Raw genomic sequence first — 15,327 nt, 5'->3', positions numbered from 1 at the left:
AAACTGGTTCACAGTCACCTGATCCCCGATCTTTCATTGCACTGGAGTCACCTGCAGAAATGCCAGAGACCTTCCAGTTTGTAAAACCACCCATTATTTGGACGCAGAGAACATTCTAGTTTAGAGAGACAAAATGAAAACGGGCCCTTTGGCCCAACAAGTCCACGACGACCAGTAACCACCCACACACTAGTTCTAACCGACACACTCGGGACAGAGGAAAATTAACCCTCTGACATGTATATCTTAGGAATGTAGGACAAAACCGGAGAAAACCCATGTAGTCACAGGGAGAATGTATAAACTTTGTACGGACAGCACCCATCGTCAGGATTGAACCTGTTTCTCTGGCGCTGTAAGGCTGCAACACTACTACTGCACAACTAATAGTAATCCGAAGGGTAACTTTTTCATGTAGAAGCTGGTAGGAATATGGAATGAGATGACAGATGGAATGAGCGTTTGACGGCACTGGGCCTGTACTCGCTGGAGTTTAGAAGAATGAGCGGGGACCTCATTGAAACGTACAGAATAGTGAAAGGCTTGGATAGAGTGGATGTGGAAAGGATGTTTCCACTAGTGGGAGAGTCTAGGACTAGTGGTCATAGAATTAAAGGACGCTATTTTAGGAAGGCGATGAGGAGGAATTTATTTAGTGAGAGGGTGGTGAATCTGTGGAATTCTTTGCACAGAAGGCTGTGGAGGCAAATTTAGTGGATATATTTAAGGCAGAGATAGATGATTCTTGATTAGTAGGAATGTCGAGGTTATGGGGAGAAGGCAGGAGAATGGGGCTAGGAGGGAGAGATAGATCAGCCATGATTGAATGGCGTCAACTTGATGGGCTGAATGGCCTAATTCTGCTCCTATCACGATCTTATGACAGAGGAGGTAGTTGATCCAACTCCACCCAGTGGGATCATGGAATTGAAGCCATCTAGCAGCCCTTCAGCCTATCGAACTATGCAACAGAGGGAGAAGAGATTTTACTTAAAACACAATCAGAAAACCTTCTGCAAACTCAAGATTTTTCAAATAAGCGCACACGTGAACTTATCAGCTTGACTCAAACATTTAAAAGTAGGAAAATCTATTCTGCTGTGATGGTAAGCATGAGCCAGAATATTTTCTCTGCTGTAGAAAAAAGGCTTAAATCCCACTTTGACAATATGTTCACCTGATGGAATATTTAACCTCCTCCTATTTTACTTCCACTTGCATGCTTAATATCATTCATAGAAAATGAATTGTATTCACCTCCAGTGGGCAAGATGCTTCAAAGATTGGAGCAGTTTGTGGAACTGTCCTTTACATCACAAACAACCAACAAAGGTTCAACAGTACAAACAAATCAGACTTATAAGAAGTGAATTGGAACAACATTCAAGGACAAAATCATGCACCCATATCAATCAATGCAATTTTGATCAATTTTTCCACCAGTTTTAAGAGTAGAGCATTACAAAATTAGAAAGAGAAAAAAAAAGCAAAGGCGTTTATCAACAAACTGAAAGCACAACCATTTTGGTACACTTTAATGGAATTGGAATTACTCAATATTGAGCTCTAAGACTATAATGAAGCAAGACAAGGTTTTATCGCAGTCAGTGAAGTGCTTCTAATCTATAAATAAAACAACTAAAAAGTGCTTGAAAGATGAAGTGTACTGCGTATTGCAATGAAGTGCTGAAATCTTTGCTACAGCTAAATACACAACAATTTTTTAAGACAGTAATCAGACAGCTCGACTGGTTATGAAAGCCGATCGGGATGATGCCCAAAACAGCTCAGAGTTACACAATGGCACAACTTTGCTCCATGTAAAATATTCTATAGTATATGGTGCCATCTGGTGGAACCACAAAACACAGAGGCTTCGAGTCCAAGCAATAAATAACCTTCTCCAAATAATCAAATTAGAACCATTAAAAAATAATTATACAGTGCCCTCCATAATGTTTGGGATAAAAGACCCATCATTTATTTATTTACCTCTGTACTCCACAATTTGAGATTTGTAATAGAAAAAAAATCACATGTGGTTAAAGTGCACATTGTCAGATTTAATAAAGGCCATTTTTATACATTTTGGTTTCACCATGTAGAAATTACAGCAGTGTTTATACATAATCCCCCCCATTTCAGGCCACCATAATGTTTGGGACACAGCAATGTAATGTAAATGAAAGTTGTCATGTTTAGTATTTTGTTGCATATCCTTTGCATGCAATGACTGCTTGAAGTCTGCGATTCATGGACATCACCTGGGTGTCTTCTCTGGTGATGCTCTGCCAGGCCGGTTTAGCAGCCATCTTTAGCTTATGCTTGTTTTGGAGGCTAGTCCCCTACAGTTCTCTCTTCAGCATATAATGGGGCATGCTCAATTGGGTTCAGATCGGGTGATTGACTTGGCTCAAGAATTGACCATTTTTTAGCTTTGAAAAACTCCTTTGTTGCTTTAGTAGTATGTTTGGGATCATTGTCTTGCTGTAGAATGAACCGCCGGCCAATGATTTTTGAGGCATTTGTTTGAACTTGAGCAGATAGGATGTGTCTATACACTTCAGAAATCATTATGCTTCCATCAGCAGTTGTATCATCAATTAAGATAAGTGAGCCAGTACCTTCAGCAGCCATACATGCCCAGGCCATAATACCCCCACCACCGTGCTTCACAGATGAGATGGTATGCTGTGGATCTTGGCCAGTTTCTTCTCTCCTCCATACCTTGCTTTTGCCATCACTCTGATGTAAGTTAATCTTCATCTCATCTGTCCACAAGACTGGTTTCCAGAATTGTGGTTGCTCTTTTAAGTACTTCTTGGCAAACTGTAACCTGGCCATCCTATTTTTGCAGTGAAGCTGTGGTTTGCATCTTGCAGTGTAGTCACTGTATTTCTGTTCATTAAGTATTCTGCGGACAGTGGTCATTGACAAATCCACACCTGACTCTTGAAGAGCGTTTCTGATCTGTCGGACAGGTGTTTGGGGATTTTTCTTTATTATAGAGAGAATTCTTCTGTCATCAGCTGCGGAGGTCTTCCTTGGCCTGCCAGTCCCTTTGCGATTAGTAAACTCACCAGAACTCTCTTTCTTCTTAATGATGTTCCAAACAGTTGATTTTGGTAAGCCTAAGGTTTGGCTGATGTCTCTAACAGTTTTATTCTTGTTTCTCAGTCTCACAATGGCTTTGTTGACTTTCATTGGCACAACTTTGGTCCTTATGTTGATAAATAGCAATAAAAGTTTCCAAAGGTGATGGAAAGACTGGAGGAAAGACTAGATGCTGAGAGCTCTCTTGTACCTACATCAAGGAGGCAATGAAACACACCTGAGCAAATGCCTGTGAAGCCATGTGACACACACACACACACAATCATTTTGACAGGCACTTGGAAAGGACTGGTTTAGTGGGATACGGGCCAAACGCAGTTAGGTGGGATTAGCACAGGTGGAACACGTTCGTTGGTGTGGCTAGGTTGAGCCAGTTTCCACGGCATACGACTCTAACCGAGATCTGGGCAATTCTCAAATGAGGAAATATTGGCAGATCACAACAACGACTGTACGTTGAGCGCCTCTGACCTGCCAAGTGTGTGACCAAGGCCTTTCCAAGCCATCTTATAATTACTTCAGTGAGGACCACGGGCAAATAAAAATGGAACATGATGCTCAGCCATGCAACCCCTCAACACTTCCCCTCCATCACTATTCACATGGACAAGATAGTAAATAATAAGGTGATTTTATACCTGGAAAGGATTAAAAAATATTCAACGAAGGCCAACTCCCAGTACAGGTGCACAACCTTTTATCCGAAAGCCTTGGGACCAGACACTTTTCGTAATTCAGAATTTGTCGGTCTTCGGAATGGAATTTTTTTAGCGTAGATTTTAATGGCTGGCTCAGTGGTAGAGTGCTCGGCTCATATCCGCAAGGTCGCGAGTTTGCGCCTTGATCCTGGCAGTTACTCGATCGCGAGTTTGAGTCTTCAATGTCGTTTTTTCTTGCAGAATAAATGTTTGTATGAAATACAGTGTAGGAGAAGTGTACTGACTGTGTGGGCAGAACTTTGGAAGTGATTGCCCACCAGTCTAAAAACCCGCTGTGTCTCCGTCCCTGGGATAGCAGGGGGCGATCAAACAGCACAATAACCCCCTCCCCCTCCAACTCCAGAGGAATCCGCTCCCCGATGGGCCGCTACCAAAGATCATAGAGGAGCTCCTCTATGATCTTTGGCCGCTACAGCGACAAGTGGCAGTTCGCCCACAGCCCGAGCTGCGCCCCCTCATCCGCCACCCCAAGAACAAGACGTACCTTGCACACCATCAGCTTCTGCCCCTACGTGTTCCTCTGGAGTTGGAGCGGTGCTGGGCTGGAGTTGCTGCTGGCTGTGGGTCTCTGGGATCTCCGTGCTTGCCGTGGGCCTGGGGGTCGGTGGGAGCTGTGGACCTATGGACCTACCTCCGTGGAGCTAGCCAGCTTCGGAGCGTGGAGAGTTGCAGGGGCGAGCTGCTGCGACCCGACTCCGGTGGATGGTGACACCAGGAGCTCGCGGGTCTCCGGTGGGAGACTGCTTTGCGGGGCACCGGCAGCGGCGACTTCTCCCGCCCGAATTACGGGGTTGAGAGTTACCTGGAGCGGGGCCTTACAACGCCCGGCGCGGCTGTAAATTGCCGCGGACTTGCTAGCGCCCGCCGGGGGCTCCAACATCAAGACCGGGGCAGGGCCCTACATCTCCCGGCGTGGCTTTGAGTAGCCGCTCCCCGATGGGCCCCTACGACGCCCCGAGCTGCGCCCCGTCATCCGCAACCCAGGTTCCTCTGTAGTTGGAGTGGGGCTGGGCTGGGCTGCTGTTGGCTGTGGGTCTCTGGGATCTCCGTGCTTGCGGTGGGCCTGGTGGTCAGTGTCCAATTGGTCCTGACACGGTCCTGCTGCAATCGCCGACGTGAAGACAGTGTAAAGCCCCCGCGCCGGTGCAATGGGCGGGGAGCTGGAGAGGGGAGGGAAGGGGTCACACACATGGCCGGGAAGCAGAGGGGTGTAGGTGGGGTGATACTGAAGCGAGCGACAATCTGCTGCTGCCTGCCCGCTGAGTTAAAAAGTTCCCACGCAAGACTCACGAAACACTGTATATCGTGAGTCTACCGTGGGAACTTTTTAATTCAGAGGGCAGGCAGCAGCATATTGTCAATTATTAACCCTCCCGCGCAATATACCCTCATCTTCTCTTTTATGAATGGGGATTTAGTTCCCCTTTCTTCGAGGACCGACCGGAGGTTCCGCTGTCACCTCTGCGGGCCGCCCTCGGTGAACGTTTTCAAGGACCTTTCTTCAAGGACCGAAAAAATGGCCGCTATTCGGAGGTTTTCGTTATTTGGATCTTCGGATAAAAGGTTGTGCACCTGTACATATGTTCAGGATGACACTTAATTTGCATGGTTGAATCTTCTGCTTGGAAAGGTCTCAGACACGTTGCTAGTGGGTCAAAGATCTGCAACATCACTCGAAGAAATCTCCCAATTCCATTTTGCATCATCTTTCTCAAATTTCAGCTGTCCAAATTAAAGGGTTCATTAGACAAATGGCAGAATTAGGCCATTCGATCTATCAAGTCTGCTCTGCCATTCAATCATGGCTGATCAATTTTTCCCCCTCAACCCCATTCGCCTGCTTTCTCCCCATAACCTTTGACGCCCTAACTAATCAAGAACCTATCAATCTCCGCTTTCAAAATACCCAATGAATTGGCCTCCACCGCCGTCTGTGGCAATAAATTCCAGATTCACCACCCACTGGCTAAAGAAATTCCTTCTCATCTCCTATTTCACAATGACCCCTGCTCACTTTAAGCTCAACTGATTCCATGCTTTGCAATGTATGAAAATCAAATCCTTACCACACCATTTACATGGATTTTATAATACTCTTATAAAAAAAAAAGTTTTCCACCATGAAACTTTAAGCTACAACTTAAGCTCCAGTCAGTCTCGCAGAAACACCTTATGTAATTTTCAACATTGTACTACAAACTGGGAAACAATTGTAAACATTTTATGTGCGTGTATAAAGAGAAAGGCAAGTGAAAGAAGTGGCTGCCTTCAAGGCAAACTTGACCACCAAACAATTGGGAAATATAATGAAGTTCCTGAAAAAGTGGTGCTTGGGGCCTCAGTTGTTCACAAAGTGGATCAATGAGAGTGGTGCGAAGAGTAAAGGGCCAATCCCACTTGGGCGTCATTTGCACGTAATTTACGCGACATCATTTACGCGTCATGACGCGCACGTGATGCGCGCATGGTGCGTATTACGCACGCATGGTGACGTAGCTAGTGACACGCGGCGCCCCAGGGTTTTGGGATGTACAAAATCTTTGCGCGCCATCTGCGTGACGTGCAAATGATGCCCAAGTGGAACAGGCCCTTAGCTGTGACACATTAATGCTAATGAACAATACGGAGCAGAGCAAACGGGAAAGTTGTGAGGACATAACCCCACAACCTGATGGCATCTCTTCGCAGAATAAGTAACTAGGCAAGGGGATGGCAGAGAACAGAGCATTAAAAGATTCCTCTGACAAGGAAGAATGGAAAAGCAAAAATTAATTAAAAAACAGACAAAGAGTATAAGAAAGGATTGGTGTAGGATTAGTACGAAACACGGATGCTGGACAGTTAGCATGGACTCACTGGGCCCAAGAACACTCTTTGTTGTATTTTGCTGTGACACCGTAAGAAGAGAAATACTAACAAATTTTAACATTGAGAGGGACTTACAGACAAGTCACAAACAAAACAGACAGATGCACAAATTAGGAAGTTATGCTGCCATCATGTGGGACCGACAAAGCAACTGTCTATCTGAAGCAACTGTACAGTTTGAGTAGGAAGAAACTGCAGATGTCGGTTTAAACCAAAGATCGACACAAAAAGCTGGAGTAGTCAGCGGGTCAGGCAGCATCTCTGGAGAAAAGGAATGGGTGACATTTGGGGTGGAGACCCTTCTTCACACTTAACTCTCCTTCAGTTTGAAGAAGGGCCTTGACCCGAAACATTACCCATTTATTTTCTCCTGAGATGCTGCCTGACCAGCAGAATTACTCCAGCTTTTTGTGTCTACGTACAGCTTGATCTCCTTACAGCCGGATAAAGAACAGCATGACAGAAGGTTGAATAGAATATGTAGAAATAAACAGGTGATCAGACAAGAGTGCAAATTACCCAAGGACTCTGTCGGGTAGGTACAGGAAGGCTATTCCCTTTAGGTTATGAGGGGAACTAAGGGACATGACAATCAAATACAAAGTAATTGATGTAGACCTAATGTAGAAACTCATCCTTGATCTTAGTTGAATTCAGTAAGGCACGGTGAAAGACGCACAGCATTGGAGTAACTCAGCGGGTCACGTAGTATCTATGGAGAACATGTATTGGTGACGTTTCGTGTTGGAATCCTTCTTCAGACCAACACAGTCTGAAAAAGAGTCCTAACCCGAAATGTCACCCATCCATGATCTCCAGAGTTATGACCTGACCTGCTGAGTTACTCCAGCACTTTGTGCTGTTTTGTGTATCATCCAGCATCTACAGTTTTTTTGTTGCTATCTAGTTTTAAGGTGACTCCAACCTAGTTTAAAATCAGACTTATTTATGGATTTACGGAACATAACCCTTACGTAAGTCGGGAAGTATCTGTACATAAATTGATCAAACCAGTCGTCAATAGTTTACCTCAACTCAGAGGTCTTCTCATCATTATAAAAAGGATCAGTGAAGGAGTTTGTTCTCATTCAAACAATGAATAAAGAATTGATTCATTTAATGTGCATTGTCTTCCAGGGCTCGAGTGCTTTTCTTGACAAAATCAAATTTTGGAGGCATTTGCCTTTATTAGTCTATACAGCAATATTCTGCCAAAACTAAAATAGATTGCAAGATATATTCTTGCAATCTAGATAAATATATTCAATATATATTCCACGACGTGCTGAAATTCAACTGCCTATTTTAATAACTATTGCAACATAGAAGGAAATTGTGGCAGTACTCCAGCTGTACTGCACCAACAGTGCAGTACTCCAGCAGTACTGTCTACGTTTTTGTGTTCCCCATGTCCCAACTCCAGATCAGAGGTAAATTTGTTCAGGGCGAAGGAAATCCATATGATCCTTTCAGACATGAACATGATAGGACAAGCTTAGAAGGATATGGGTCAAATGTAGGCAAATGGGACAAGTGTAGATGGGGCATGTTGGTCGGTGTGAGCAAGTTGGGCCGAAGGGCTTGTTTCCGCACCATATGACTCTATGACTCAATGTTATTACCTCAGAATAACATCTCGTTCTCGTCAATTCTTTCACAAAGCATCACCTCTAGACCATCAGACTTCATCTAAACCATCCATCAAGGAGGGCACGCAACTATTATAATATACTATAGAATCTTCATTTCTAGACTGATGTAACAGCGCCAATGTCGGAGATATCAAGTCCATTCTTCAATGAAAATAAGAAGCATATTTTGGGAAGGGAAGTTTAATGCCTAAGGCACCTCAACACCTCTAATACAAGGGATCAATGATCAACACCTGGCCGAGGCCCTGGGGATCATCACTACTTCCCAGCTGTTACAGCAACATTGAAAGTGATCTATTGTAATGAGCACAAGGTATGGGGAAGCAAAAACTATACATTTCTATGGAAAAAAATACAAAGTGCTGGAGTAACTCAGCGGGTCAGGCAACATCTCTGGAGAACATGGATCTGTGACATTCTGGGTTGGGATCCTTCTTTCCATAATATGGATAGGTGATGTTTCTAGTCTGGATCCATCCTCAAACCAGCACCTACAGTTCCGTGCATCTATAGATTTGAGCGGCTTCTTTAATATAGAGCAATGAAGCATGTCAAGCCATTGAACAGACTGCAGTTGGAGTTACACATGCCATCTGGGATCTCCACATCAAGAAACTAAATATCACTCACCTCAGAAATGAAGGCTAAAATGTACAAAATAAGCTTGTAAAAAAAATTGCAATTGTACTGCATGAGTAAAAAAAGAAATTATTTGAAAATACAAACATTATAAAAATATAAACTGAGAAACATTGGTTCTAATGGCTTGTTAATTAGCAGAGTCTATCAGAAGAATGATTTTATGAACCAAATCAATACCAAAATTAACTTTGAATTGAAAGAAAGTAGGACATTAGGTGAGATCTTTCTGAATAGGACATCTGCTGTAATCTTAGTTAGCATGGCTATTTTGTTAATAAAAAATGGAGGTGCTATCTGGTAATATGCATGAACACAAAACAGTGCAGTACAGGAACAGGCCCTTTGGCCCACAATGTCAATGCCGAACATGATGCCAAGTCAAACTCAACTCCTTTGTCTGCACGTGATCCATATCACACCAATCTCTGCATATCCATGTGCCTCCCCAAAACCCTGTTAAATGCAACTATCGTATCTGCTTCCACCATCATTCCTGGATTAAGTTCCAGGCACCCACCACCCTGTGTAAAATCTTGTCCCGTACATCTTCTTTAAACTTTGCCCCTGTCATCTTAAAGCTATGCTCTCCAGTCTTTGACATTTCCACCCTGGAAAAAAGACCACGGGCCCTGTAATAATTCAGAAATTTACTCAAATAGATAAAATTTCAATGCAGCATTGAAGCACACGCCCTTCAGAGGCATTCAGCAATGCAGGATAATGCATCAAATGGCCACTTGCCACTGAAATTTATGCCACAATACTTACATTATATAAATGAGGTAACCATAATGACCATAGGCATGCATGTAGCACATTGAACGCAGAACAGTACAGCACAGGAATGGGCCCTTTGGCCCACAATGTTCGTGTCGAACATGATGCCTAGCTGAACTAATCTCATCTGCCCGTAACATAACCATCCCTCTACTTCCCGCATTTCCACATGCCTATCCAAATGCCTTTTAAACGGAACTTTTGTGTCCGACTCCACCGCCCACCTCTGGCAACGCAACATCTTTAGATGCACCTCCAATCCAATTAAAAACTGATTTTGTTTTATAAAGACTGTGAAGTACCCACCTCTCTTCCTTTGTGTGTGACCAAAGCTGCAAGTGGTTTGGCATAGAATCTACTGAAGGAAAATCCCAGGCAGCCATACATACTATTGGCCGTAAGCTTCAGGGCTTTTTGCCTGATGTCATACTGGAGGAGCAAACAGAAATCACGTCATTATAACCTTCCAAAAACATTAAACATTGAAACATCATTCAGAAGCAAATGGAGAGGTTCTTCTCCAGTGTCAAGAGGTGCTTGGTCTCAACCACACTAACTAAAATTACAAAGTATAAAGATTGTTTAACTGTTATATACATCGGTGGTGCAACGATGACATTCTTACTTGATGTGGCGTTACAGGCACATTAACGCACCACAAGTTAATATTATTTTAATACAATAAATTATCAATAATATTCAGTGACCAGACTATAATATTCAAACTAAACAAAATAATACAATAGTCATAGAGCGTGGAAACAGGGCCTTCGGCCCAACATGCCCACATCCACCAACTTGTCCCACCTATGCTAGTCCCACGTGCCTGCGCTTGGCCCAATAAATCTATACAAAATCCACAGTAAATCGTTACGGAGTGAAGGTTATGGTTAGGGTTGGGCAGTTTCAAAAGCTGGATGGTTAGAGTTCTCAGGCTCCTCCACCTTCTTCCCGATGAAAGCAGCGAGATGAGAGCATGGCCAGGGTGGTGTAGACATTTAATGACACGCCACCTTTTTGTGGCAGGACATACTGTAGATCCCTTCGATGGTGGGGGGTCCAATGTCCACCACTTTCTGCCGCCGCCTTTGTTTTTGGGCATTTGAGTTACCAAACCGAACTGGGAGCAGGCAGTCAGCATTCCCCAGTACACCTGAGGTTCAATAAAGTATTCGGTGACCTGTCGAATCTCCTCAATCTTCTACGGACACAGGCAATGATGAGCTTTCTTTGAGATTGCATCAAAATGTTGGGCCCAGAAAAGATCTTCAGAGATAGCCTTGTCCAGGAACTTGAAGTTGATGACAGACTCCACTAATATCCTGTTGATGAAGACCGGTTCGTGGATCCTTGGCTTTCTCTCTTCCTGAAGTCAATTGTTGTTCTGACGCCATTCAATCAGATTATTGATTTCATCACATTATTCATCCAACATTATTGGTATCATCTGCAAATTTAAAGCTAGTGCTCGAGCTATTCCTGGCTACAGTTATGGGTAGAGAGAGCAGAGCAGGGGCTAAGCGTGCATGTTGTTTAAGATCTGTCCCGGATCCAGTACATTGATGCAATCACAGAGAAAGCTCTTCAACGCCTTGACTTCCTCAGAGGTTGAGGAGACTTGGCATGTTGCCGAATATCTACAGGTGTCCAGTAGAGAGCACACTGCCTGATTGAACAAATGCCTGACGTACATGCTCTTATTGTCCAAGTGGTCCAATGCAGAGTGGAGAGTCAGTGAGTTTGCATTCGCTGTTGATCTGTGACAGCAGCTGGCGAATTGTAGTGGGTCCAAGTCCTTATAAGTATTTATTATTACTGTAATAAGAACTCAGAAGAGCCTTAATATCATTGCTAATGCTATTACGATAGGGCAATTAACAAATTACCAGGCTATTAGTACTGCGTAATTCATTTCTGGCTTCAAACTAAAGGCATGCTACATTTGTAACAAGGTGACATCTCCAAGAGTGACAAGCGATATTATAAATATTAAAATGTTTCAGTGTTTTTTTTTCCCCAAAGGCAAATCACCTCAAAATGCTACTATGAAGTGATAAATCAGTAATATACCCAGAACTGTCACATTACCAAGGCAGTAATCGTGCTAACATTGTTCTGTATCATTATAATCCCGTCCATGATACAGTTCAGTTTTTACTGTCTGCCCAAGTGTCAGTCAAGAATTAAACGCGAGAGGAGGACCCTGCCATTATAAAGCTTGGCATTAATCGAGGTGATGTACTCGTTAAAAATTATTGTAATAGGGAGAAAGAAAATTAGGGCAATACACAATTTTAAAAGGCTTCTATTCCTCACAAACACCTGGCAAGTTGGAGGCTTCAGTTAGTTGCGATTTCCATCTTCTAACCTACCCCCCCCCCCCCCCCCCCCCACACAAAGATGAGAGAAGTGGCCACTAAATGCATGGAGTTTAAGGAAGTAAAAAGCCTTTAAGTGCTGGAACCATTGTGGGTAAAACCATGCTACCTATTGTTACTCGCAATTTATATTTAAAATGGTGCAATTTTGTGCATTTTAAAGTAACACTGAAAAAACCCTAGCTTTTATATGGTGCCTTAGATTAAATAAAATGCTTCAAGACACCAACTTCATCGCAACCCCCCCACCTCACCCTACCCATCTGAGGAAGGAATTTCTGTTAAACTAGAAGCCATGAAATGACAAAAAATCAAATTGCCGTAAATAATAATAATAATAATGTTGTTCTGAATAAAATTCCCTTCTCTTCAATCTTCTTTCACGTCCAGGAACCATCGATCATTTCCTTTGTTTGTCAACACATTTAAAACAATCTACGGTCAAACTAAGCATCTTCCATCAATTTAAATGGAATGAGCATTCATCGAGTCTTCCAGCTAGCCGTTCTTCTCTCCAGAGATGCTGCCTGACTCGCTCAGTTACTCCAGCATTTTGTGTCTATTCTCTTTTTAGTTTGTAGAATTAGTAATTACAGTTCAGTGATGGCGTTTATTGCATCACTAAATACCAGAGGCCATCCGGCCCACCACAAGCGTACCTCGTTTAAATCGAAGATGGACACAAAATGCTGGAGTACATTTGCAGGACAGGCAGCATCTCTGGAGAGAAGGAATGGGTGATGTTTCGGGTCGAGACCCTTCTTCAGTCTTTTTTATGTGGGGGTGGGGGGTGGAAACCGTTTCCCAGTCACTACCTGGTCGTGGATGCTTCTTTTCTCTGAGTCGCATCTTCGCCCCCCTACCCCGTGCGGCCTACCAACTGGATTGGCGCGGCCTTTCCTACTGGAGACGGGCCAGAGCTTCAGCAGCATTGAATTCCATCGCGGAACGGGACGATGCCTTACCGGAGATCGCCGTGTTGAAGCCTGCTGTTTAACACCGTGGAACTGTGGTTTGCGGAGCTTCCAGCCGTGGGTGGCGCTGACTTTAACATCGCGGAGTCCTGGGATCTTTTGCCGGGGATCGCCAGTGTTGAAACTCCGCCCGGCTCGGCCTGTGGACATCGGGGCCGCAGTTTCCGGTATGAAGCGGTCGATTCGGAAACTCCAAGCCGCTGAGTGTATTCTTTCGTTCCGACGCCGGTGCTCCGATCATCCCAGTGAGAGCGCTTGATAATCAGGCCCCTGTAGCGGCGACTGCGCTGGTCTCAAAGCCCCGACCACGGGTGAACAAAGAGGAAGATGACTGAACTTTATTGCCTTCCCTCACATTGGGAAATGTTGATTCCGCTGTATGGGGATGTTTATGTTAAATTCTATCGTGTATTGTGTTCTTTTTATTCGTATGGCTGTATGGTAACTCAAACCTCACCGCACCAATTAGTGCACGTGACAATAAATGTAACTTGAACGAACTTGGAATTACTCCAGCATTTTGTGTCTATCTTATTTAAACCAGCTTCAGTCTGAAGAAGGGTCTCGACCCGAAACATCACCCATTCCTTCTCTCCAGAGATGCTGCCTATCCCGCTGAGTTACTCCAGCATTTTGTGTCTATGAGCATACTTATTCTTTGAAAGAGCTAGCAAATCTACCCCACCTGTCCACATGGTTTTGAATATCTAGTACCCTGCATTCTACCTGAAGCATTTGTCAGCAGAACAGTGGCTGAAGATCTGTCCTAGACATAGCACATTGATGCAATCTTACAGAAAGTCCCGAAGTTGTACAGAAGGGAGCATATTGACTGGCTGCGGCCTGGTTTGGCAACTTGAACACCCAGCAATGAAGATGACTGAAAAAAGTGGTTAACACTGGGCAGTCCATCACAGGTACTGACCTCCCCACCACTGACGGAATCTACAGGAGTCAATGCCTCAAAAAGGCAGCCAGCATCATCAGAGATCCACACCACCCTGGCCACATTCTTCTTTCACTCCTGCAATTGGGAAGAAGGCAGAGGAGCCTGAAAACTGTAACATCCAGGTTCAGGAGCAGCTTCCTCCCAACAACCACCAGGCTATTAAACACGACAAACTCCAAATAAGATAGAAACTATAGAGACGTGGGGATTTATTTTTTGTCTTTGCACTATTCAAGTGTTTTTTTTCTTTATCACGGTGTTTACAGAAGAGATGGATAGTTACCTGCAAGTAGAGGTCGGGGTTCACGTCAGGTTGTTTCATCAGGCTTTTCACTTGCCGTCGCCTCTCCACCAATTTGCGGATTTCCTTGGGCAGAATACCCATCTCCTGATCTTGGTCGGGAATTTCAGGAATTTCTTCTAGTTCATCACCCTTCGGGGAAGAAAAAAAATTTAGGGAATAGAGACACTGGATGCGGCCCACTAGCCAAACATTGATGCCTGCAGTACCTGCTGGTTCGCACAAACCTCACCATGAAGAGTCCAACATCAAAGCGCATCAAGAGGCAACTTAGCATTAGAGCTCTGACAATGAAATGCCCCGGCAGGCTTACCACAACTTTCCGTCGACAAATATTAAAGAAATCCTCAGATAAGTTAAAGTTCCTAATAAGTTTTATCATCAAATAAGGTTTTAATCACTTTTTAAAAAATGGCAAAACAATTTAATGGACAATCTCTCTAGAAGTTAATCTTCAACATTAGGAAAGTAAATGAATGCACTTTTTAAACAAGGTCAGAGACCCAATTCAGATAAATGCTGGCCCAGATGTGAGGGCTCATGTAGTCAGAAAGTCAGTGCTTTATTCAGTTTTGTTTACAGATACATCGCTGAAAGAGGCCCACCGAGTCCATGCCGACTGTGGACCAAGATGCCACATGGGAGGCTGCTAACGACATGGTTGGCTGCCGGTGACTAACGGAGTTCCGCAGGGCTCGGTACTGGGCCCTCTGCACTTCAAGGTGCAGATTAATGATTTGGATGAGGGTTTTGAAGGCTTTGCGGCCAGGTTTGCGGATGATACGAAAATAGGTGGAGACACAAGTAGTGTAGAGAAAGTAGGGACTCTGCGGAAGGACTTGGATAGGTTGGGAGAGTGGGCAGAGAAGTTGCAGATGGAATATAGTGCAGCAAAGTGTGGAGTCATGTATTTTGGTAGTTGGAATAAAGGCCTAATTATTTTCTGAATGGAG

At 44.0% G+C, this 15,327-nt stretch overlaps 1 protein-coding gene across 1 annotated transcript in view; it reads right to left on the bottom strand.

Moving 5' to 3' along the window:
• Nucleotides 1–15,327, bottom strand: part of pola1 (DNA polymerase alpha 1, catalytic subunit) — a 248,098-nt gene that overhangs the window by 157,551 nt on the left and 75,220 nt on the right. Inside the window, exons 25-26 of the mRNA XM_033033174.1 lie at nt 14,357–14,506; nt 10,079–10,201 (exon numbers count right to left, since the gene is read on the bottom strand). Coding sequence (XP_032889065.1) covers nt 10,079–10,201; nt 14,357–14,506 — 273 coding nt within the window. The remainder of the gene's footprint in view (nt 1–10,078; nt 10,202–14,356; nt 14,507–15,327) is intronic.

Source organism: Amblyraja radiata, chromosome 14 (genome assembly GCF_010909765.2).
Source record: "Amblyraja radiata isolate CabotCenter1 chromosome 14, sAmbRad1.1.pri, whole genome shotgun sequence".
Taxonomy (NCBI): Eukaryota; Metazoa; Chordata; class Chondrichthyes; order Rajiformes; family Rajidae; genus Amblyraja; species Amblyraja radiata.
This window is presented reverse-complemented; position numbering and strand designations above follow the sequence as displayed.